The 26,660-nt window shown below is 43.9% G+C and overlaps 1 protein-coding gene across 1 annotated transcript in view; it reads left to right on the forward strand.

The window, feature by feature from the left end:
• Window positions 1-11,892, forward strand: part of LOC137538350 (uncharacterized) — a 107,450-nt gene extending 95,558 nt beyond the window's left edge. The window contains exon 12 of the mRNA XM_068260458.1: window positions 10,265-11,892. Within this exon, the coding sequence (XP_068116559.1) occupies window positions 10,265-10,569 (305 nt within the window). The 3' untranslated portion in view covers window positions 10,570-11,892. The remainder of the gene's footprint in view (window positions 1-10,264) is intronic.
• The last annotated feature ends 14,768 nt before the right edge of the window (window positions 11,893-26,660 follow it).

Consider the following 26,660-nt stretch of genomic DNA (forward strand, 5'->3'; position numbering starts at 1 on the left):
TGTTTTATTAAGAATAATTATCCTGATTCAGAACTTCCTGTCTGTAAAATACAAGCTCTAGTTTAGTGACTAATTTAAAAGAAAAACAGTCAGCTTTCATCCAGTAATCTTTTTTTCAGACCCTATTCCAGTTGATTGACAGTGTTAGAACATACAATGAAAAGGATGTGGAGAGATTTTTGCAAATATAAGCGTTTTGCAAATATAAGTGTCATCCAGAGAGAGAGAGCGAGAGAGAGATGAATCTACCTGGCTATCTGGAGTTCTCTTTGGACAGCTGTTGAACACAAAAGGCAAGGCCGTGCCTGGCTACATATCCGTAAGCAGTGACTGGATGGTGTAATGGTTAAGGGCTCTGCCTCTGACACAGGAGACCAGAGTTCAAATCTCAGCTCTGTCTGTTCAGTAAGCCAGCACCTATTCAGTAGGAGACCTTAGGCAAATCTTCCTAACACTGCTACTGCCTATAGAGCGTGCCCTAGTGGCTGCAGCTCTGGCGCTTTGAGTCCTCCAGGAGAAAAGCACGATATAAATGTTATTTGTCTTGTCTAATTTTTCTCTTGACAACTGTTGAACACGAAAGGCAAGGCCATGCCTGGCTACATATCCTTAAGCAGTGGCTGGATGGTGTAATGGTTAAGGGCTCTGCCTCTGACACAGGAGACCAGGGTACGAAACTCGGCTCTGTCTGTTCAGTAAGCCAGCACCTATTCAGTTTGAGACCTTAGGCAAGTCTTCCTAACACTGCTACTGCCTATAGAGCGTGCCCTAGTGGCTGCAGCTCTGGCGCTTTGAGTCCGCCAGGAGAAAAGTGTGATATAAATGTTATTTGTCTTGTCTAATTTTTCTTTTGAAGCATAAATGGTACATGCTAGGCTAGCTTCAGCTAGAATTGTTGGTGGTATAATGGATATGTTAGTTACCTACCATACACTGAGACCTGGGTTCAATCCCCAGCCACGGTATGTAAGCTGGCTTTTGAAATACTGGAATTCCCTGGCAGATGAGACGAGGGAATAGGTAGAAGGGTAGAAAGGGTGGAGGGAGGAGGGAGGTCCAGGTATTAGAACCCTTGAAACATGTTTTCTATCATTTTTGATAGAATCATTTCTATCATGTCTTTCTAAAGGCGCTTGTTTAATTTGTTTAATTAGGTTTTCTTTATCAATTTTTTAGGATTTGTTTGAAAATCGGATATTTTAGGGTCACATTCATATAAAAATATAGAACGTTTTCAAGGGTTCACAAACTTTCAAGCACTACTGTATATGAATACACTAATTAGTCCTAAAGCTCGCAACCTGCAGAGCATTTTTGGGCCCCACTAGTGATGTGCAGTATCTGAGATCCTTTATGGCCCTCAAACCAGTCCTATATGGGGCCCTACTTCCCCAACTCTTCTTCATCAGTTGTTGTCCTCATCCAAGATTGCCAACCTGGTTTCCCATTTCGGTATTGACCAACGGTATTTAGGAACGCCTTGTTGAATGGGGTCAGAAGAGGGTAGGGGTTGTAGTCAAGAAACTGTCATGGTTTTAAGGTACAGACCGTTCGTTTGGACGTCAAGTCAGACGTGTGTACAAAGGATCGTTCAGCTGATAAGACTGGTTTTGACCGATCCGCCATGCGGATCCTTTAAAACCAGTCTGATCAGTGGAACGATCGTTTGTACACACGTCTGAATTGATGTCCAAACGACCAGTCTAGACGACCGGTTGTTTGGAAAAATCAAAAGTAAAACGAGATATAAGACCGCGCTTAAGTTTACACCAGTATACCTAATCAGAAACTATATAAAAGTTGGTGGAGTGCCACAGTAAAAACAACCACCTCAGGTCACTTATCAGTAAAAGTCACAGTACTAGCGCTCAATGTCGGCTGGCAGCAACCATCCTCAGATACTTGTCACAGAAGACATATCATAGTGCAGGATGTATATACTTTGCTATTCCACCCATGTGCTCCCACAACCGCACACTAATCATCAGGCAGTGTAAGCAATCACTTCCACCAGGGAGCCCTGAAGAAACTTCCACCAGGGAGTAGGAGTCACACCCCCCTTAAATTCCCTGCTCACCAGATAGTCTCTTTATAGCTTGTATATCACTCAGGGTGCATTTCCACTAGTGCGGTGGGAAATCGCCGCGGATTCTCCGCGGACGAATTCGCATGCAGGAGCGAAATCGCATGCGGTTGTATGCAAATTTTCCTGCGAATTCGCATACGATTTTGCATGGATGACGGTGTGTGTGAATTTAACCATGTCAGTGCCTGTGTGCTTTTTCATTGATTTCATGCAAAATCGTATGCGAATTCGCATGAAAATTCGCATGAAAAAACACCATGCGAATTCCCTATTAAATACATTGTATGCGAATCGCATGCGTGTGTGCGGTGTCCGAATTCGGATGGCTCTGCTGAGCAGATTTTTCCTGCACAAGAAAACGCTCCGTTTTCCTGACAAGTGGACACAGGCTCATTCATTTTTATTGGTTATGCGAATTTGCATGCGGGGAACGCATGCGAATGTTAGTGGAAACGCACCCTCAACGTTGCTCTTTCTGTTGGCCCACCTCATAAGACAGAAAGGCTAACCATGTGTTAAACCATTTATTAAAAGACCCTTGTCTAAAATATATATGCGTACATCAAACACATCTTGATAATAAGCCCATCAATAATCACTGTGCCTCCAGAAGCGTTCCGGCCTCGGCTGCCTGTAAGCTCCTTCCTCCTTCAGCGCGTCTCTCTAAGCTCCACCCTACCGGTTTTGTCATCAACGCTGACTCATCAGGGGCTAGGGACCATGCGCTGTAACTTGTATTATATACCTGGAAAAAATGTTAAGTCCAGCCCGGAAGACTTCCTTTGGTTTACAATTATATATTAAAATACAGTTACAGAACATTTATTTCACCAAATATGAGGACAATTCTATAAGGAATTGTACCTAGTCTCTCAGCACAAATGCAAGTCCGCCGCGACCGGCGGAAGTGCGCACCCACCGAGCAGTGTTCTAGACCGCGCAGGCGCCAAAGCCTATCGGCATCTTACCGTGCAGTTTCTACTAGCACAACATGTTTAGTCTATGCGCCAATAACGGCACACCCCATTGTTAAAAACGTTGTAAGTTAACTACTCCATTTATTCCCAGCAATATTCCCCAGATTTCTCCCGGACATTCCTGATAGCGCACACTATACTGACAAGCTATGCTAATATGGTCTTGCGCATCGCATATAAATCATTGTGAATGCATAGACTTGCATTCTAGTGCCAAGTGATAAGCTTATACTCACTCACACACATAAATCTCATGTTAATTACTTCTACCATATATTTCTACCTTTACAGGACATAGGTTATACAATCCAGTTCTCTTACTCCAGGGGTGCCCATTAGGTAGATTGCGATCTACCGGTAGATCGCGAAGGACTTCATGGTAGATCTCGACCCCACTACAGTTTCCATTCTGTATATACAAATGTGCTCCTAAAATTGTACATAGATAGATCATTTTGACTTGCTAATTTTTTAAAGTAGCTCACAAGCTGAAAAAGTGTGGGCACCTCTGCCTTACTCTATATATAAATCTGCATTATACTGTCAAGGATTGCCCGTTTTCACATACATTAATTGCCTGCCATATTTATAATTTCTAATTATTCCAAGTGCTAATAGATCAAAACCTACATTAACCAATATTGTGCACTAAATAACATCAACATAGTGAAAAGTGATATAACACTGATGCAGTGAATAACATATAATAATATAATATAAACCTTGTGCTATAAGATTATCTCATGCTTAAACCATGATTTTTGTGCAGTAAGCTACACATGTGAACTAATGTTATAAATTTCTCAGCGTGCAATCCCCCTTAACTTGATTCATACTTCCATATTACTACCTTATGCAAAATAGATCATATTGTGTACTGATCTATACCACCTAGTGATCAAAGTGAAGATGTACATGTGGGTATCAATACGTGGGCAGGGCTACACACTCACTAAAAGAGAGTACAGGAGAAAATGTGTATAAAATCAGCAAAGGGTATGACAATCACAGTGTCTCCCGACACTTTAAAGAAAAACATAGATGTGACCCAAAGGACATGCAATTATGTGGAATAGAAAAGCTAGAACCTAACTGGAGAGGCTGCCACTAATTGCGTGAAATCCGTAAAAAAAGAAACTAAATGGATCTATATATTGAAAACATTAGAACCAGAAGGTATGAATATTGATATAGACAAATTGCTTTTTGACAAACGATTAAAGCCTGTACGAGTAATAAAATCACCAATAGGTGTGTTAGGCAATTTACTTTATACATGATGTATGCAATTCTTTATACAGTCACTAGATGGTGGCAGAGTACATTAGTTTATATATTCAATTAGATTAGGATGTAATCTTCACTTTGATCACTAGGTGGTATAGATCAGTACACAATATGATCTATTTTGCATAAGGTAGTAATATGGAAGTATGAATCAAGTTAAGGGGGATTGCACGCTGAGAAATTTATAACATTAGTTCACATGTGTAGCTTACTGCACAAAAATCATGGTTTAAGCATGAGATAATCTTATAGCACAAGGTTTATATTATATTAATATATGTTTTTTACTGCATCAGTGTTATATCACTTTTCACTATGTTGATGTTATTTAGTGTACAATATTGGTTAATGTAGGTTTTGATCTATTAGCACTTGGAATAATTAGAATTACTTGGAATAAAACGGGCAATCCTTGACAGTGTAATGTAGATTTATATATAGAGTAAAGGAACTAGATTGTATAACCTATGTCCTGTAAAGGTAGATATATATATATATTAGCAGTATTTAACATGAGATTTATGTGTGTGGGTGAGTATAAGCTTATCACTTGGCACTAGAATGCAAGTCTATGCATTCACAATGATTTATATGAGATGCGCAAGACCATATTAGCATAGCTTGTCAGTATAGTGTGCGCTATCAGGATGTCCGGGAGAAATCTGGGGAATATTGCTGGGAAAAAATGGAGTAGTTAACTTACGTTTTTTTTTTTTAAAGAGAATTTTTATTGAGTTTTACGCATAAAGTTAAACAAAACATAACAATACGACATTAGAGACAAAACAAAGACAAAACAAACAAAAAAAAAAAAAAAAAAAAAAAAAAAACAGAAAACATCAGCAGCCTTCCAAGTAGTGGCCATAAGCCAGTATACATAGATAATAAGTTGATGTAGGAACCATTGAGTGTTACAGAGTAGATGACAAGTATATACATAGCAATAGGTGGTCCGGGCAGTCTGTTATATAAGTTTTGATACATTACTCACAGAACTTATTTCTATTTAATGGCAATCTTGAACAGATACAGTGATGTCCAGGTTGGGGACCGTGGTGTCCGTGGCATCGATCCATTTTTTCCAGATTTTGTCAAATTTCTTAAATTGGTTTCGTGCTTGGTAAGTTAATTTAAATAATGGCAGTACTTGGTTAATTATTTTCTTCCATTCTATAATTAATGGAGGAGAAGGACGTTTCCATCCCAGTATAATCACCTTTCTGGCGTAAAAAAGTAAAATTCTAATCAGGAGTATTTGGTTTTTAGAGCATGCCAATTTGTCCACCACCCCCAACATGCACATTTTAAGATCCAGTGCAACTGGTAAAGACAGCTTATCTCTTATAAAATGGGTCACTGACTTCCAGAACCTCTGTACCGAAGGGCACGACCATACACAATGTATAAAATCTGCGTTTAAGGCCTTACACTTAAAGCATCTTCCGTCATGTGTGGGGCCCATTTTAGCTAATCTGGCTGGTGACAGATAGGCTTGGTGGAACCATTTAACATGAATAAGCCTGTCATTGGCTGCTATTACAGTTTTAGGAAAAGTTTCTGTTAATTCGTCCCAATTTTCTTTAGACAGAGATGGGTCAATCTGCTGCCATTTTTGCCAGATTTTTTGTGTTTTTGGGCCGTTACCTTGCATCATTAGGAAAGTGTACATAGTGGTTATCTGTTTGGATTTGTCCTGGTTCAATAGTTGCGTCTCCAGCTGAGAGGGGGTCAGTGAGACATCAAAAGTCCCTAATTGAGCTCTAATGGCGTGTCTCAGCTGGAAGTATCTGAATAAGGCGTGCCTTGGTAGGTTAAATTCAGATCTTAGTTTCTGAAAGTCTTTTAATGTGCCAATTTCAAAGAGTTGGGACAGATATTTCACCCCATGCATGTGCCAGAAGTGTGCGTCCGGAATGGATTGTAATTCTGAGAGGTTTGGGTTCCCCCATAACGGTGAATTTTGGGATACATATTGTATTGGTTCCCCAAGTAGTTTCCGAGTTCTTTTATAAATATTAATGGTGGTATGAGTGATTTTGGTATTTTCTGGGGGATTGGATACTCTATATCTATATATGGCTCCGCATAGAGACTCGTAAGATCCAGCGATATCAGCTTCTGTTGCCAAGCTGGAGTCCTGCCTATCTCCGCTTAGCCAGCCTCGTATAGGTATTATTTGTGAGGCCAAGAAGTATTTATAGAAGTGTGGGACAGCTAGGCCACCGGAGCTTGTAGGGAGTTGGAGTGTAGAGAGCGCAATACGTGGTATTGAACCCGACCAGATAAATGAAATTAATATTGAATCAATACGTTTAAAAAAAGAGTGAGGGATCCAATCTGGGGACATCTGTAATATATATAACAACTTAGGAGCAATTATCATTTTTATTATGCACACTCTGCCACAAACATTGAGGGGAAGGGTCATCCACTTTTTTAATTTTAATTCTGTTGCTTCAATGGTTGGGAGAAGATTGCTGTCTATAAAGGATGTTGTTGGTTTAGTTATCTTTACTCCTAAATATTTAAAATTGTCCACAATTTGCAGTTTGGATTGCTTTGTTATGATTTGATGGTCAAAGGAATCCAAAGGCATGAGGACCGATTTGGACCAATTTATGGATAGTCCCGATATTATGGAAAGTGTCATAGATTTCCAGTACTCTTGTTAATGAAGGACCCGGATCTGCCAGAAAAATCAGCATGTCATCTGCGTATAGTGATATACGCTCTTCTATGTTATTTATTTTAAGCCCCTGTATTTTTGGGTCTAATCGGATGGCCTGAGCCAGAGGTTCGATTGCTATGGCGAACAGCAGGGGTGAAAGTGGGCACCCCTGACGCGTTCCCCTGGATATTGTAAACATGGATGAGATTGTGGAATTAACCCTAAGTTTTGCCCTGGGCTTGTCATATAGTATTTGGAACCAGCGTTGGAAAGATTCCCCAAAGCCAAAGTATTTCAAAACTGTCGCTACGTAAGGCCATTCAATCGAGTCAAATGCTTTGTTCGCATCTAGGGATAGTATAATTCTGGAGCCAACGTTTTTATGTGGATAATGTAGATTTAGAAATAACCTACGGACATTAAGCCTGGTGGAACGTCCAGGAATGAAGCCTGTTTGATCAGGGTGTATTATGGATATGATGTGGTCATTTAGTCTGGTAGCTAGGATTTTCGTGAGTATCTTGGCGTCTGTATTAATGAGAGATATGGGCCGATATGAGTCACAAGCGGAGGAATCTTTATTTGGTTTCGGTATGAGGATTATAAGGGCTTCGTACATAGAATCAGGGAGCGTTTTTGTTTCAAATATATGATTAAAAAGGGTCATCAGGTGGGGGACTATCAGTGATTTATTTTTTATGTACCACTCTATGGGGATCCCATCGGGGCCTGGGGTTTTGTTGCGTTTAAAATTGTCTATTGCATTAATTATTTCAATTGAAGTAATAGGAGCATCTAATTCAGCAACCGCTTCAGGTGACAGTACCGGCAGATTCAGGTCCTTGAGGAAATCCATGATTCCCTCATTCACGGGGCCTATTTTGGTGGCATATAGCTCAGAGTAGAATTCTGTAAAGGCGGATGCTATCTCAGATGAGGTGTGACATATGATACCGGAAGGCGACACAACATGCGGGATCGCGGAGGAGCCGTCAGAGGAATTTAGCAGGAAGGTGAGTAGCTTACTGCATTTATTGCCGAATTCAAAAAATCTCTGGGATTGAATAATATCTTTCCTTTTAGTCCTTTCCAGGATTTTAAGCTCTAGTTTACGGCGTGCCGCTTGCCATATGGCATACTGTTCGTCCGAAGGAGTTAAAAGTAGTTGGGCTTGCGCCTCAGTAGCATCTTTCTCAAGGTCTTTTTGTGAGGCTATCTCGTTTTGCCTAATAACGGAAATAGCTGCTCTAAATGAGCCCCTTGCAACTGCTTCCCCGGCGTCCCAGCATGTGTGTCGCCCCACAGCACCCTCATTAATGGACCAATATTCTGACATTTCTTTCTGACATTGCCCGAGGACCGTTTCATCCTCCAGCCAGCATGGACTCATGCGCCACAAAGCTGACGCGTTACCTCCCCGAAATTGCAGTTGGCATACCAGTGGGGCATGATCAGAGATTCCGTGGGATAGGTATTCAACAGATTCTACTAGGGGTAATAAGTTCACTGAGCCAAAGCATAGATCTATTCTAGACATTGTCCGATGAGTGTCAGAGAAGCAAGAGAACATCTTTGTATTGGGGAACTTCCATCTCCATATGTCATGCAGGGCGTATGCCTCTTTCCACCCGAGAAAGGCAGGCGAGGTTCTACCCCCCCCTTTAAGTCTGTCTAGTGTTGAGTCAAGGATTGCATTAAAATCGCCCATTAGTATAAGAGGCCCATCTAACAGTGGGTGTAATTTTTTCATAAGATCTGTCAGTATATTTGCGTTGAAGGGGGGCGGGATAACTTACGTTTTTAACAATGGGGTGCGCCGTTATTGGCGCATAGAATAAACAAACATGCCGGGGCTAGTAGAAACTGCATGGTAAGATGCCGATAGGATTTGGCGCCTGCACGGTCTAGAACACTGCTCGGTGGGTGCGCACTTCCACCAGTCGCAGCGGACTTGCATTTGCGCTGAGAGACTAGGTACAATTCCTTATAGAATTGTCCTCATATTTGGTGAAATTAAATGTTCTGTAACTGTATTGTAATATATAATTGTAAACCATAGGAAGTCTTCCGGGCTGGACTATAGAGATAGATGGGAAGGAAATTGGACCAATGGGTGGGCGGAATGGGAGGGGCTGCTGGACTTAACATTTTTTTTCTAGCTATATAATACAAGTTTCAGCGTATGCTCCCTAGCTCCTGATGACGAAACTGGTACTGCGGAGCTTAGAGAGACGCGCTGAAGGAGGAAGGAGCTTACAGGCAGCCGAGGCCGGAACGCTTCTGGAGGCACGGTGATTATTGATGAGCTTATTATCAAGATGTGTTTGATGTACGCATATATATTTTAGACAAGGGTCTTTTAATAAATGGTTTTACACATGGTTAGCCTTTCTGTCTTATGAGGTGGGCCAACAGAAAGAGCAACGTTGAGTGATATACAAGCTATAAAGAGACTATCTGGTGAGCGGGGAATTTAAGGGGGGTGTGACCCCTAGTCCCTGGTGGAAGTGATTGCTTACACTGCCCGATGATTAGTGTGCGGTTGTGGGAGCACATGGGTGGAATAGCAAAGTATATACATCCTGCACTATGATATGTCTTCTGTGATGTTTTCTATTTAAAGGTGTATACATGTCTGAAGACACAAGTATCTGAGGATGGTTGCTGCCAGCGGACATTGATCGCTAGTACTGTGATGTTTGGAAAAATCAGACTTGTGTATGTACCTTTAGGGAGTGACAGTTTGCTGAGGTGTTTACAGAACCCTAATAAGTGTCCTCCATTATATTGCCCATACTTTATGCCTTCCCTTTACATTGCCCTAGTTCAAATTGCCTTTCATTCTATTTATCCCTATTATAGTGCCCTTAGTTATAATGCCACTTATTGCCTTGCAATATACTGATTGTTGGTCGTCCCCTATTACAGTGGCATATGCTACATTGCTCCCATTATAGTGCCCACTGCCATATTACCATCTATTGTGTCCTTTACTGTATTGCCCAAATTCATTGCCGTGCAGCCTTCGACTCTTTCCCCCAAGAGTTGCAAGTGGAGTATGCAGAATTTTTTTTATCTCACCTGTCATCTACTCCTATCCTGATAGACTGTACAAGCCTTCCTAGCATGTCTACCTCCCAGTTCAGCTATGTTTTTTTTTTCCACAAGCATGATCATATGATATCAGATATCGGATATTCTTTGTAATAAATAATGACATTGTCTTTCTCACTCTTAATCCCACAGCACCGGAAATTAAATTTGCAATAAGTAAAATAGAGTGCCTGACAAAGCGCCCCCGTGTGGGCGATGAGATCACACTTGTCGGCCATATTGATGGATGTGAAACAGAACATGCGGAGTTCTCCTGGTATAAAGGAATCTTCCCTATTGATGCAGAAATAGACAATCAGCAGGATGGCTCTGGCTGTACATCAACCATCACCTTCACAGCAGAGGAGTCTGACACAGACTGTACAGTCAGATTAGAAGTGATTTATAACTATCAGACTAAAGAGGAAAATTATAACCTTCGATTGGTGGAGATGTGACCTGAGTTGAGCAGTGGTTCTCAACCTGGAGTTAGTCCCCCAGGGGCCGCAGACAAAATGGTGGAAGGGGCGAAGAAGTTGTGTCCACAGCAGTTAAGCCACAATTTATAGGCTTTGAAGGCAGACTATGTGAGGCGCTGTAGGGCTATGGAAAAATGGCTTCTGAAGCCAAGCACTAGAGTCTGTGGGGGAGATTTATCATTGCATTACTGACAGTTTTTTCTTCTTAATCTGTTCTAACTAGCAGGGAGAACAGTTCTGCATGATAATAAGAACCTTCTTAAATCCTAATCCTAGGTAATAGTGGCAATTTAGCATGAATTTCTAGAGCTGCACTACAGTTAAGAAAAATGCAAATCCATCCCTAAACTGGCGCAGATTAAGAAGTGCTTGATAGCAGTTCTACAGATGTAGAACTGCAGGCTAGACATGATTGCAGAGTGCAGGCTATACATGATTTGTGTGGTGCTCCTCCCACCTGCTGAATTCCTCCTCAGAGACTGCTGCTATCAGTACAGAAGGAATCTGCACTATCTAATGATTTCTTAAGATGTCTGAGACAGTTCTGCATGGATTTCTGAAAACCTACCAATATTTTGTCTCAGATACTCTTGATAAATCTGGCCCGTGTCTCCAATGCAGGGCTCCGACCACCATTTTCCTGTGGGCTGTGGGCAATAACAGAGGGGCAGGCCACCGGAAGGCAAGAGCGGAGTGTAGAGGCTCTTCCATCCAGCGCCATTTGCAGACCCTTGCTGGCTGTGTGAGAAGGAGCACTTACGTTTAATGTTTAAATAATGCAGTGTATAGTTAAAAAGGAAATCAAAAGTCTAAATAAAAATCATTTTAATTTACCTGGGGTTTTTTTGCTGTTCCCTGGAGTCATCCTGTGACCATGACGTGCATCCGAGTCCCTCTGGCAAGAATTGGTGACCCCTGCAAAGCTTGCCAACCACACGCTTACTCATTGTGCCCCCCTCGACCGGGAGTGTTCTGCGCAGGGGTGCTCCCGGCAGCAGAACCGCGATCAGGGTGTGCACGGCTGAAACTGAACAGCTTTGTGGGGCTCATTGCTGCTTGCTGGAGGGACTCGGACAGACGTCATGGGCACAGGATGACTCCAGGGGGCTGAAAGAAGCCCCAGATAAGTTTAAACTGATTTTTATTTAGACTTATGTAACCATTTAAGGAAAAGGAGGAGTGTTAGTGGTGCATATGCTAAGTGGTTTTTCATTTTTTTTTCTTGCTGAGACCCATAGATCTAAATCATTAAAGAGACTCTGAAGCCTCATAAAAATCCTGTTTTATACTAAAAATCTCTTTAACATGATAGCCCTAACTAAAACGCCGCATCCCCGCAGCTGTACTCTAACTAAATCCCCCCAAACTCCCCGGGGCACATTGCGGGAAGCGCTTCCGTGAGAGGCAGAGCTTTCAGCTGCAGCTCTGCCTCTACACACGCCTATCAATGCGGATCTCCGCCTCCGCCCACCCCTCTCAGTCTTCTTTCACTGAGAGAGGCGGGGAAGAGGCGGAGATACGCGCTGATAGATGCGCATGGAGGCAGAGCTGCGGCTGAAAGCTCTGCCTCCCGGGGTAGCAAAATCCACGACCAAGAAAGTCGTAGATTTTGCGGGGGGGAGTTAGGGGGGATTAAGTTAGAGTTCAGCCGCAGAGATGTGGCGTTTTAGTTAGGGCAATCATGTTAAAGAGAATTTTAATACAAAAACATGATTTTTATGAGACTTCAGAGTCTCTTTAAGAGGTTATTTTCTGTTTAAACACTTTAAAACAGTATAAAGAGATGAGTAAAATGCATATGCATTTTCATATCAGTTTCATATTGAAACCGTATTAGGCAAAACAGTTGACATAGGCGTGACAGAAAAATGGTCAATCTTGTTTAACATCGACAGTTAGCAAAGGTTAAACGCACTATATAAATCCTATGGATTTTGTACTGTGAGATTTTGTTATCCTCATTATTTTGGATATTGTGGATACATTTGTAATAAGGGGACAGAAATCGAAAAGTGATTCCTCCGAAACAAGTGAGAGATGTCAGAGCAAAACTGTCAGCAAAATGAGGCCAAGTCATACTGTGAAGCTAATCTGTCAGCAATGTCCTCCACATCTCAGTCTTCTGCAGAAGTTGGTAAAAAAAAAAAAAAATCATGATCAATATTTGAAATATGGGTTGTATTATTGTGGTGGTGAGTTAATCAAATTCCAGTATGCTTACTATGTGAACAAAAACTAAAGCTCAATACTCACCTGACAATCCAGGAAGATTGATCCCAGCGACATTCCCTGATCCATCCTCCTGCGGGCGGGTGCACAAGACGGGCTCAAAATAGAAGTCAAGTGATCGTGGTGCTTTGCGCAGAATTGTCGGGGATCGCTGCACGTCACCAATATTGTTCACCAATGTTGTTCACACAACCGCACCCCTGTACCAATGTTGCAAGATTACTGAATGGATCACTCATCGCTCAAAAAATCGATTGGAAAGTGGGTGCGAGATTTTAGTAAGAACTCTATGAAACCAGCATGCTGAAAGGACAGTATGAAAAAAATCATCCAAAGATAACAGACAGACCTTTCTTTTTTGGAGGGTGTAGAGGAACGTTGCATAAAAAAAGACAACAGCAATGAGATGCATGTTTCTATATGGAAGCAAAACATTAATAGAGACTTCCCTCAAAGTCATAACATAATAAAACCTCATACTGTGGATATACTGTATGTGAAACCATATTTGGCTCAAAAGAAGCAACAAAAATTAAAAAAAGTCCCAAGAACACCATCAAAAAAGAATCACACTTTGTGCGGATGACATTGTAAATAAGCTCATTGCCTGGCTTAACCTCTTGACGACCAGCTAACGCCGATCGGCGTAAACTGGTCGTCTGCAGGTTACCATGGAAACGGCCGCTCGATCGAGCGGCCTTTCCATTTCAGTTCACGGAGGGTGTCTCCGTGAACAGCCGGAGAGCCGCCGATCGCAGCTCGCCGGCAAAATGTAAACACGCGGGGAAGAAATCCCCGCTGTTTACATCATACGGCGCTGCTGCGCAGCAGCGCCGTAGGGCAGATCGGCGATCCCCGGCCTCTGATTGGCCGGGGATCGCCGGCATCTGATAGGCGGAAGCCTATCCTTCAATGCGCAGGACGGAACTCCGCCCTGCGCATTACGGAGAGAGGGAGGGAGGTAAGGAGGCAGAGGGCGGAAATGGCTGCGGAGGGGGGCTTTGAGGAGCGCCCCCCCCCCACAAAACGCAGATGGCCGGCGGCGATCAGACCCCCCCGGCAGGACATCCCCCTAGTGGGGAAAAAAGGGGGGAAGTCTGATCGCCCTGGCATAATACTGATCTGTGCTGCGGGCTGGAGAGCCCACGCAGCACAGATCAAGCAAATCACCCCTGGTCGGCAAGTGGTTAAAGTATCCAGAAATTTACAGTGTCACTAAATATGTTGGTTGCTTTATGAATCAATAATATTTATATTATTTAGCCTTGCAGTTGGATGAGAGCAATGATGTCATTGGCTTAGCAGTGCTATTAGTTTTTCTTCACTACATTTACAACGGAGAAATGTTAGATGACATTTTGATCTGTGTTGATCTGCAAGCCACAGCTGCAGGAGCTGATATCTTTGAAAAAGTTGACAGTTTCTTCTCTACTTATGTCCTGGACTGGAAAAAGGGCATTGACATTTGTGCTGATAGTGCAAGGCAATGCAGGGTCCAATTTCTGGAGAGGAATTAAGACCGTTGCCCACCCTTCTTGTTCTAGTAGCCAGTGTCTTATTTACAGGGAAAGCTCGACTGTGAAAAACATACTTACAAAACTAAATGACATTTTCAGTTCAATGGTGCAAATTGACAATTATGTGAAATTAAGTATTTTGACAGAGTAAGGACATTGTTGTCTGAAACATGTCAGCCTTTTACTTCTGTCTTGGGTTGCTCAATAAAAGCGTTTGGATGCCACCCGTCAGAGAGTGCGGACATTCTCTTTTTCTCTGAAATAAAGTGTTTTGAACGCAATACTTTTCAAACCACTTTGCGAGGAAATCGGCAGTGATTTTGATTGCTTGATATTTTATACAGAGGTTCATTGGCTTAGGCTCCCTACACTCTGCAAATCCATTTTGAGATTCCGATTCCTTTTTGCTATTCCGATTTTCCCTGAATGCAATCAACAGAAAAACAGAGGAAAAACCGCAGCATGCAGTAACGGTTAAAAATCGGAATCGGATGTAAAAAACGATTAAAAATTGGAATTGCATGCACTGTGCAGGGAGCCTTAAACACAGAAAAATGTTGGTACAAGTCTGAATTACACAGTCAAATTTGGATGTTCCTGAATGAAGTAAGAACTAAAATAAGTAATCAAAGTACACAGGACAAACTGGAGTAGAGAAAGCGTTCTGTATATTTGTAATTACCGTATATACTCGTGCATAAGCTGACCCGTGTATAAGTCGTGCCCCCAACTTTTACGTGAAAAACTTGGGAAAAATGACTGACTCGTGTATAAGCCGGGGGAGGCAATGCAGAGGTCTAAGACCATTGTTCCATTTGCCATACACTACACAACAAGAACCCAATCCAGCAAATGTGGCGTGGTTTAGGAGGATATGTGGCCATGACTGTGTCCCCATCCCCTCTCCAGGGCAGAGCAGTATGTAAATAAAACGTGCATTTTAGCCAGAGTATCTCCCTCTACACAATGATGACTGTATAGGGCACTTATGCAGCCACAGCTGTCCCGTCCCCACTCCAAAGCAGAGCGGTATGTAAATAAAACGTGCGTGCTAACCAGAGTATCCCCCTCTACACAATAATGAATTTATACAGCACATATATAGCCATGAGGGTTTCCTCTGCCCCCCTCCAGAGCGGAGTAGTACTATAATTACAGCTGTGTCCCCCGAGTGCCTCCCCTGCATATGCATGGTGGTTTAGCCGCACGGACATGTGTCGGCTCTCTCTCCCTCCACCCCCGCCAGAGCGGAGTGGCATGTAAATATCAGCTCTGTGCTGATTTGATTGCCGCTCTCGCTGTGTGCAGAGATATAAGCAGCGGTGCGGGCTTCCTCCACTTACTTCCTAAGTCCGTCCGTGCTGCGGGGATTCCTCTATAGCTGTTCTGTTGCCGGCTCATCTCTGACAGAAGCGTCACTAGATGGCGCCATAGAGATGAGCCGGCATCAGAACAGCTATAGAGGAATTCCCGCAGCACGGACGGACTTAGGAAGTGAGTGGAGGAAGCCCGCACCACTGCTTATATCTGCACACAGCGAGAGCGGCAATCAAATCAGCCCACTGCTGATATTTATATGCCGCTCCGCTCTGGCGGGGGAAGGGGGAGACACAGCCAACACTGTCCGTGCGGCTAAACCACCATGCATATGCAGGGGAGGCACTCGGGGGACACAGCTGTAATTAAAGTACTACTCCGCTCTGGAGGGGGGCAGGGAAAACCCTCATGGCTATATATGTGCCCTATGAATTCATTATTGTACAATAGGAAAGACAACAGGCCGGGCACCAGCTGAGTTACTATGCCAATTTATTTCATCCCATCCAATGACAGATACAGAGAAAAAGTCAGGCAGCAGGCCTAACAGCCGTTTCGCAAGCTTACAATGCTTGCTTCCTCAGAGACCCTGGGTCTGTCATTGGATGGGATGAAATAAATTGGCATAGTAACTCAGCTGGTGCCCGGTCTGTTGTCTTTCCTATTGTATAGCTGAAGTCTTTACCGGAGGCACAGTGAGTGAGGCCAAGGACCCCCCAAAGTCTCTGCCATTCCAGCATTTGGTGCCGATTTTCTGCCAAGGTCTGATCCTTCTACATGTACAATGAATTCACTATTGTGTAGAGGGCGATACTAAGGAGGGGACATTGGAATGGTGCCTCGTGTATAAGCCGACCCCCCCCCCCACACACACACACACTTTTGGACCACTTTTTTGGTCCAAAAAATTCGGCTTATACACGAGTATATACGGTATGTATTATACATCTGTTAAAATGTTCTGTAAAATGTAAACATTTTATTTTTGTGGCCTTAAATTTGATTTCATCCTCTAAGTTGATATATTGCTTATTTTTAAAAGCTAAATATGAAGCAAACATGGAGAGGGCCAGTAATGAGTAAAGCTCATTTTTCATATTTTAGCTGATAACTCCTTTAAAGACTGAGGCCCATATGCTATTAACTTTTTCTCCTTAATTTTCTCTTAGGAGATAATTGTCATCTTCTCTTTAACTACTTAACAATTGCGTCACGCCAATGGGCGTGAATGCGGCGGTAGCCCCAGAACTGCCTAATGCCAATTGGCGTAAAGTCCTCGGGTGGGGTTTTGCTGGAGATCGCGTGTGCCGATGCAAATGCATCTCCGCTTGAATGATGAAGCTCAGCTCCGACATCAGTCTCCTAGCGGCCGCTAGGAGACTGTTAGACGGCGAAATCGCTGTCTAATAACACTGTACAGCGCTGCGATCTGGAGTCACAGAGAGCAATCAGCTGTCTTAGGCTGATATCTATAAGAGCCGATTGCTGAAACTGGCTGGCGGACGGAGAGAAATAAAAGAAAAAAGGGGTACATTTATTTAAAATAAATAATTGTAAATAAATACACAAACATCCCAGGAGGGATCAGAGCCCACCTACAGAAAGCTCTGTTGGTGGGCAGAAGGGGGGGGGGGGGGAATCACTTCTGTGCTGAGTTGTACGGCCCTGCAGCGAGGCCTTAAAGCTGCAGTGGCCTAATTGGTAAAAAAAAAAAAAAATAGCCTGGTTACTAGGGGGGTGTAAGCCTACGGTCCTAAGTACCCAAAAGTTGGTGAGAAAGTACTATCAAAATTTTTTTTTTTTAAAGATTCTTTATTTTAGAAGTTTTTCACATTACAAATAAAACAAACAGAAACAGAAAGAAGACAAGTGTCTTACAAAGCCTTCCTTATCCCATTTTAAACAGTGAGAGAGAACCAAGAAAAATTATGCAGCTGGTGACGACCAGTGTCACCAGCGGTGGTTAATAATCACATCAGGGTATAAGGGTGTAATGAATGGCAATACATTCCTCAGGAAGATGGTTCTTAAGACATTTATTTAACATATTGTTCACGTGGCTGCCCCCACGTGTACTCCAGCCTTCCCCCCTCAGTGAGCCGAGGGGTAGCAATTGTGATATGGTAGGAGGGCTCGGGGCCCATAGGGATCATACACCCGAGACCCCCACCATATGAGTATTAGACCTTATTACGTATCCGGCTGTGTATCCTAGTTGCCTTGCATCCTCCAGGGTGTTGGCAATCTTAGGTAAGCACAGGACAAACAGATAGACAGAAACATTCATAGGTAAAAGAAAAAAGAGGACAAGAAAGGAAAAGGAAAAGAAGGTTCGGTCAGAAGTAAAGCTATTGCTAAATGTGCTAGTTCGAGAGGGCCCAGTGGCCGCCTATTGAGATGTTAAATCAGAGGCCTCCCCCCTCCCCCCCCCCCCCCCCGCGAAGGGTGAGGCGACGGGGGGGGCCCCCTTGGTTCACCCATCCAGACGCCCAACACCAGGGGTATCGTCTCTATATACTCTACAGCTCATCCCATCAACCTCTTATAGTCATCCGTCTCCTCAAATTCAGACCAGAGGGCCCACGTCCTGCTAAATTGTTCGTCTCGTTTGTGTATTGTCGATGTGATATTCTCCATTTGTTTAATACTCTTAATCTCCTGTATCCATTCCTTCACTGAGGGAGACTGCGTCGTTTTCCAATGCCGTGCTATCAATATTCTGGCAGCATTGATAAGATGTTTGGACAGAGATTTTTTATATTTTCCAAGGCGTCGTGGTGTATTATGGAGCAAATAGTATGTCGGATCATCTGAAGAGGCTACACCTGTAATATCAGATATATGCGCTCGAATAGAGTTCCAATATTCAGAGAGTTGGGGACACTCCCAGAACACATGGAGGAATGTACCACTGTGGGTTCTACATCTCCAGCATACATCACTAGAGCCAGGAAACATTTTAAAGAGCCTAGCTGGTGTGTGATACCATTGTATCAGGAATTTATATCCAGACTCCTGGATCCGTGCAGATAAAGAGGATTTATGGCTTAGGATTACAATTTTCTGCCATTGGGTATTAGTGAAGGGTTTACCGACTGTGGTTTCCCACCGTAGGCGGATAGCATTAGTGGCTTCGGTATCTGCCACTAGCATAAAGTAGACCTGGGAGATACTCTGTGTGGCAACACCCTCCGCAGAGCAAATGGTCTCAAATGGTGAAGGAGCTCGATCAAAGTCGGCTCTACTGCCCAAACTGAGCAGAAAGTGCTTAAATTGTAAAAAAGACCATTCATCTGCTTTGGGTAGTTGGAGAATAGATCTCAGTGAGTTGACACCTCGCCATTCCTTGTTATGTATTAAATGATGAGCTCTAACCGTATGGGTTCCACGCCATTGTTTGTATGCGGAGGCATGCAGCCCAAGGGGGAATCTTGGATTATCTAGCAAAGGAGTCAAAGGGGAGGGCCAGGGGCTGATATCCGGTCGTTTACGGAACTTACATAGTGTCAGTAAAGAACTTACTACCAGTGGGTGGTCAATGCTTCGAGTGTCTGACTTTTTATTGCATGTCCATGGAAGATGTGTCAGGTGGGGTGAAGTCATAACCTTTTCCATGTTAACCCACTGCTTGTGTTGTGCGTGCCTGTTCCAGTCAATTATGCGGATAAGAGCTGCTGCAGCATGATATAGCTGGAGATCAGGGATGGCCAAGCCCCCTTCTGCCTTGGGTTGAGTGGAGATCGCGTAGCGAATCCTAGGGGGTTTACTTTTCCATATGAATTTATTGAAACATTTGCGGGTCTCTATGAAAAAGGACGAGGGCACTAAGATCGGAAGGGTCTGAAAAATATATAAGAAGCGAGGGAGAAGATTCATTTTTATTATGTTTATCCTGCCAAACCAGGAAAACTTAGTAAGATCCCACCTTTGTAGATCTTGCTTTACCTTAACTAAGAGAGGGGTATAGTTTAATTGAAAAGTCTCTGCTAAATTACTGGGGATTTTGGTACCTAGGTATGATAGAGCTCGGGGTGACCATTTAAATGGGAAGTTAGATTCCAGTACAGATTTTGTGGTCAGGTCTAAGTTGATGTTAAGGGCCTCGCACTTATCATAGTTGATTTTGAAATTTGACAGACGGCCAAAAGTCGAGAACTCTCGTAGTAGGTTGGGCAAGGAGATGTGAGGGGAGGTGATATAAAAAAGTAAATCGTCCGCGTATGCGGCTATTTTGTGCTCTGTTGTGTCTACCTGGAGCCCCTTAATATCGGGATTAGCCCGAATAGTGCGTAATAGTGGCTCAATTGTCAGAGCAAATATAAATGGGGACAGGGGACATCCCTGGCGCGTGCCATTGGCTATGTTAAAGGGGTCAGATAGCTCTCCATTAACTTTAACCCTAGCGCAGGGGGATCTATATAGGGCCATAATACGTGTCAGCGCTTTTTGAGCTAGTCCGATATGTGTCAGGGTGCCTTTCAAGAATTCCCAATGGACACGATCGAAGGCCTTCTCCGCATCAGTAGATAATAGCATCATAGGTGAGGCCTTCGACCGTGCCCAATGAACCCATCCCGTCCCAGTGTGCGTATGGTGTTGTCGCGTGCCTCGCGCGTCGGGATGAACCCGGTTTGGTCATAGTGCACTAGCTGGTTCATATGGGGAGAAAGCCTATTCGCGATAATTTTAGCGTATATTTTTAGGTCCAGGTTTAGCAGGGATATAGGGCGATAGTTAGGGCATACTGCTGGGTCTTTGCCCTGTTTATGAATTACCGTAATGTGAGACATTGTCATGTCCGCTGGAAAGGATGCCTGGTATTCATTCTCCGTGATTGAGTTAAGGGCATTAAGGAGATGGGGGTATAGAGGGTCAAAATATTGTGCATAGTAATCCCTGGGGAAGCCGTCCGGTCCCGGAGCCTTTCCCGTCTGCATTTGAGCCAAGGCCATTTTAAGTTCTGAGAGAGTAAGTGGGGCTTCTAAATCCTCTATATCAGCTTCCGAGAGTCTAGGCATCCCTGAGGTCTCCAGGTATCTTCTAATTCTATCCATTAGCATTGATCTAGTCTCATCCGAGGATTCCCGGGGGAGATTATAAAGTGTATCATAGAATGCCCTAAATGTCTTGGCTATTGAAGAAGTCCTGTGGTGTTTCCTAGATGCGGAGTCATTAATGAATGGGACATAGTTTCCTGTCTGTTGTGACCGAAGGGCCCTAGCGAGTAAACGACCACACTTATTTCCATACTCATAATAGTGTTGTTTGCATCGTGTGGCTGCATAGCGAGCTTTGAAGAATAAGAGGGATTTGATTTTTTCCCTTTCAGTAGTTAGAGCCCTCAGGTCTACATCAGAGAGGGAGCTCCTATGGAGAAGCTCTAACCGTCTGATCTCCTGGAGAGATTTCTCTATAGCCTCATTCCGCTCTTTTTTCAGCCTACTTCCCTCCTGAATAAATACTCCGCGGATCACACATTTGTGTGCTGCCCATATAGTCATGGGGGAGACATCTTCAGTTACATTTGTCGCAAAATAGCGTTCAAGTGCCCTATCTACCTTTGCTGAAACCTCTCTATTGTTTAATAAGGATACATTGAGACGCCAACAGGTGGGTCCTACTCTCTTTTCTAGTATAACAAAGGAGGCCGATACCGGGGAGTGATCAGAGATGGTGCCCTCCATCATGCGAGCGTCAGAAACCGCTGGGAGTAGGTTATGTGAGACAAAGATATAGTCAATGCGTGTATACGTTTTGTGGGGGTGCGAAAAAAAGGTATTTTCCTTATCGGAGGGATGTGCTATACGCCAAATGTCTACCAGCTGACGAGATTGAAGGGCCATCGCACATTTGCGAATCACCCTGTATGGTACTGCGGTTCTACCGGACGAGGTGTCCAGCGCCGGATCTAGTGCAACATTCAGATCACCCCCAAGAATCAGACTGCCTTCCGCAAACTCATCTAGTTCCTCTAGGAACTTATTGAGAAAGGATTGTTGGCTAGTGTTTGGAGCATAGAATGTCCCAAATGTGAATGAGCGGTCATTAATGATGCCTTTGACTAGTGCAAATCTCCCCTCAGGGTCTACGAGGGACTGAATCTGAGAGATGCCTACGTGTTTGGAAAATAGGATCGCTACCCCCTTCGTTTTTGCGATTGAAGATGAGCTGTAAAAAGTCAAGGGATAATGTTTATTTGCTAGTTTCGGGTGGTCTTTCCCCTTAAAGTGGGTCTCTTGGATGAATGCTACTTGTATTTTGGAGCGTTGTAGCTCTGTCAAGAGTGCAGATCTTTTCTCGGGAATATTTAGACCCCTGGCGTTAAACGTCTGTACTTTAAGTGATGCCATTCTCAAGCTTATTTAATCTAAAGATTATCGGCCACTGGGCGAACTCCATAAGCACAAACCGAACAGGGAAATAGAAAGATAGAGTAAGACAAAGACAGGAACATAAGAACAAAAACAGGAATCTAAGTTCCCATTTACATGGTAGGAGAAGAGAAATACTCCTCCACCATGTCACCCAATTCTGGATAGGGCTCTCCGTCCGGCCGGGCGGTAGAGTTAACACTGACCTGTCCAGATTGAGGAGAGAGACAAAGCCCAACACTCCACGTGTGTGAATAGCTCACCCCTCCCGCCACATGGCAAGTTTAGGAACATGTAATATGAACAGACAACCCCCCCCCCCCCCCTGCTGAGGCTGCTCTCAGGTGAAGCCATCTTATTCCACTAAACATAAAGGTGAACTAATAACAATTGTAGCTATATCCTGGGTATACGGTACAATATCTTATTGAGCACTATCTTGAGAGCAAGCTCTATAAACGAAAGCCGTAGCCTCTTCCCCGCCCGTTTTTTAAATAGTCTTCCCCTCTGTTGCGGTAGCAATTATTAGGCAAGACTATTTTAACTCTGTTGTTGACACAGCGAGATACGACATTACTCAGGGCTCTATCCCCTCCCGCGCTAAACCCCCTTTCTCTTCACTTTTTTATCCTCGGTGACCTAAGTAAATGTGGTGTTATTACATGCACTGTGATAATGTACCAAGGTCAATCATAGTGCAAAGGAGCCCCCCCGCAGCACTCACACAAGCTAGACAGCACATCACAACATGGCATGCATAAAATCAATACCCCTATACTCGTCGGATTTATACCAGCAATAGCAAGCTTATTACAAATATCTATATACATTGCATAGTGTGGAACGCATACTAAGGGCATCTAGTCGCTATATATTAACCTCGTATAGGTAAGATGGGCATGAGTTCCTATGACATACCATCCAGCAAGCACGAGCGCATCAAGGGGGAACCCCTCCCACTGAGGGAAAGAAAAAAGGGAAACCCCCCCCCCCTCCCCCCTGAGAACTATAGAAAAAGCTGTACCTGGAAAGAGGGAGTCATCAAGAAAAAACGGGGGGAGGAAGAAAAAAAGAATAATGTACCCGTGTGTCCGTTGAGAGCGTTTAGAACCGCAATATAGTTAAGTAGACTCGGAGGTCTCTGGCTCCTGTGAGTCATCTTGAGAGGACTGCTCCTGTGTGTTTCTTTGGCGCCTCGTGCGCTGAGGTTTGGCAAGGTCCAAAGAGTCAGGGTCCCACTCTGAAACTCTAACCTCCTGCATGTCTAAGGCTTTGAAGAACTCAGGGAGATCCTTTGGGTGCCTCAAAGTGTAAGAGCTGTTTCCTCTTCGAGCCTGTAGGTAGAAGGGGAATCCCCAGCGATAGGTCGCCCCCAGCTGCAGGAGTGCTGAAATAAGTGGCTTAAGAGCCCGCCTCTGGGCAAGGGTAGATGGTGCTAAGTCTTGATAAAGGGAAATGGATGCCCCGTCAAAATCAATAGTGCCAGTTTCACGCGCTGCCGTCATGACCGCCTCTTTGATGTCGAAATCATGCACCCTACATATGACATCCCTCGGTGGTTCAGATCCCTTGGGCAGCGGGCGGAGAGCCCGATGTGCACGGTCAAACTTCAGTGGGTGTTCCGCTGCCCTGTGGAGTAGGCCATTGAAAATACCCCGGAGTGTAGGTTGGAGGTCCTCAGACCTCGTGGCTTCTGGCAGTCCCCTAACACGGATGTTATTCCGGCGATTTCTGTTCTGGAGGTCCTCAATCTGAGATCTCATAAAGGAGTTGAGGGTTTGTTGTTTATCGCCCTTTTCCTTCAGCTGCTTCACCTCCGTTTGTAGGGTCTGCACCTCGGTTTCCAGGGTGGATATACGTTGTGCGGCTGACGCAATGTCGGCTCTCACAGCGGCAATCTCCGTCTTCGTGGAGCTCAAGATATGCTCCGTCTGGTGATGCATGTCTATTTTGGTGGGCATCCCCCTCAAGAAAGCCCACAGGTCATCTAGGGTAGAGGGTGCCTCTGCGGTGCTGGAAGAGCTGTCTGAAGAAGCCGGGGCGGCCATCTTGGAGGAATTGCTTCTTGTTGTCCGGGGAGAGAAGAAGTCCCGTAGGTTGGTTCTGAGGCTCGTTGCTTCTGTTTTTTTTGTTGCTTTGCGTCCACCTCTGCCTGCCATACCATTTAGGGTGTTTTATGTGCGGGGTTTCAGGGTTGTATCGCCAGTAATAGTGCCATGTGGTCGGGAGCTCTGAAGGTAAGCTTCTTCACGCGGCCATGTTACGCTCCGCCCCCCACTATCAAAATTATTATTAGTATTTTTTTATGGCAAGGTGTGAAAATATCACCTAGGAGAAAAGTCAATTGCATAAGGGCAGGGGACTTTCATATCATAGGTGTCTCTTCATGCGCAGAACCTGGAAATATGATACCACATTGGAGTTCTCTCTGATTCGTTAAAGGAGAACTGTAGTGAGAGGTATATGGAGGCTGCCATATTGATTTCCCTTTAAGCAATACCAGTTACCTGGCAGCCCTGCTGAGCTATTTGCCTGCAGCAGTGTGAATCACACCAGAAACAAGCATGCAGCTAATCTTGTCAGATCTGACAAAAATGTCAGAAACACCTGATCTGCTGCATGCTTGTTCAGGGTCTATGGCTAAAAGTATTAGAGGCAGAGGATCAGCAAGACAGCCAGGCAACTGGTTTTGCTTAAAAGGAAATAAATATGGCAGCCTCCATATACCTCTTGCTGCAGTTCTCCTTTAAAGGAAACCAGAGATGAACGCTTTGACACATAATAAACATATCCCCCGATAGATTTTACCAAATAAATACTATACCTGATATTTTCGCCGCTCTGGTGTGCCTTTTTTGTGTGTTTTTTTTTACTAAAACGCCACGCAAAACACAGTTCATCAGAAAAGCATATTATTTAGTTGGCTGTGTGCAAAATGAAATCACCATTTCTAAAAACCTCTTATAACTAACAAATATAAAAGTTTTTCAACATACCCTCGCATTAGCAGCTCCTCCCATCCCATAACAGCTCTCTGTGATGCTGCAAGTATACAGAACAGGAAAACAGAGCCAGAAGGGGGCAGGTATGGGCTTGAAAATACATCAGAGAAGACACTCAGCTATAATGATTCCTGAGCAAAGCCAGGCTGAATGCTCAGTCAGGGATTTTATCAGGGCTGATAAGAAGCAGGCAGAGCAGTGAAGGATGAAAGCAGGGCAGGTGTTTACTCTAATGTTCTCACTGATGTATATGGTAAAATACATGAGGGTGCTTCGTCTCTGGTTCACTTTAGTGGAAATTGTGTTTTGTACTATTTCTTATATGTTTGTGTATGTATTTATATTGTGTATGTATTTATATTTCATCCAGAATGATTCTTTGCTCATGGTTGTCATGACCCGTGCCTTTGGTATTCTGCTGGTGGCAGCACTGGTAAACCTTTGTGTGGACTTCTGCTGTCCACCAGCAGAGGTCTCTACTCTTACTAGGAACTGTGCAGTTCCTTAGCTCACATACAGATAACACTTTTTTTTCTAACTGTCACTTGACCATTGTTCAGCACACATAAGGCTCCTTCTGACATCGGGACTTCACTAGATCATTATATAACAATCTGGTCATGCAGATCACTATCTTGGCTAAACAAGACACAGGAGATCATTTCAAGGAAATACTGATGCCTGCACAATGGATTTGAAAGAGAAAACGTGTTGATTTACAAGAGTGTGTGATCGGTGCTCCTGTGTATTTACCATCATACACATATTGTGTAATAGTGCTCCTGAATATTTGCCTTTGTATATATCTGCGCAGATAGGGTGGTCATTCTGGGATATGTGGTGCACTGTGTGCTCCTGATCTTACGAATGCATGTATATTGTGGTATATGTGTGTGTGTGTGTGTGTGTGTGTGTGTATATATATATATATATATATATATATATATATATATATATATATATATATATATCACTGGGCCCCACTGCGAAACTTTGAATGCCGTGAGTGCTAAAGGGGGGCCCGAGGTGAGGGAGGAGAGGAGTTGTGCCCCCTTCCCTGCACCTGTGTACCCAATGCCACCTTTTCTGTGCTGTGCCCCCCCCCCCTCCCCTCCTGCTGCTAAAAATGGCCCTGGCCATACCCCCTACCAGGCTTGGGTCCCCTTGCGCCTGCATCCCTTGCAAGGACTAATGCTACGCCCCTGTATGTATGTATGTATGTACTGTACATATAATATATTTGTTGTCAACTACCACCTATACGCAAATGCCACCCTAATCTACCTTCACTTACCTGATAACTCCCCTTCCCCCGTCTGCATAAAATCTGCACTTGCTCATTTGCTATCTTCACCTGGGTGTCTGACAGATTCTTGAAATGTAATCTGGAAAAGACTAAACTAATTATCTTTTCACCCTGCTCCTCCAGTCCTCTCTCTGATCTTTCCTTTACCATCAATAACATGAAGATCTCACAAGCCCACTGCCTGGGTGTCACACTTGACTCCGCCTTCTCTTTTACCCCCCCACATGCAGAACATCTCCAGTTCATGCCACTTCTATGTCTGGAACATCACCAAAAATTGCATGTACCTATACCACAACACCTCCGAACTCCTCGTTTATATGCTTGG

This window comes from Hyperolius riggenbachi, chromosome 11 (genome assembly GCF_040937935.1).
Source record: "Hyperolius riggenbachi isolate aHypRig1 chromosome 11, aHypRig1.pri, whole genome shotgun sequence".
Classification (NCBI taxonomy): domain Eukaryota; kingdom Metazoa; phylum Chordata; class Amphibia; order Anura; family Hyperoliidae; genus Hyperolius; species Hyperolius riggenbachi.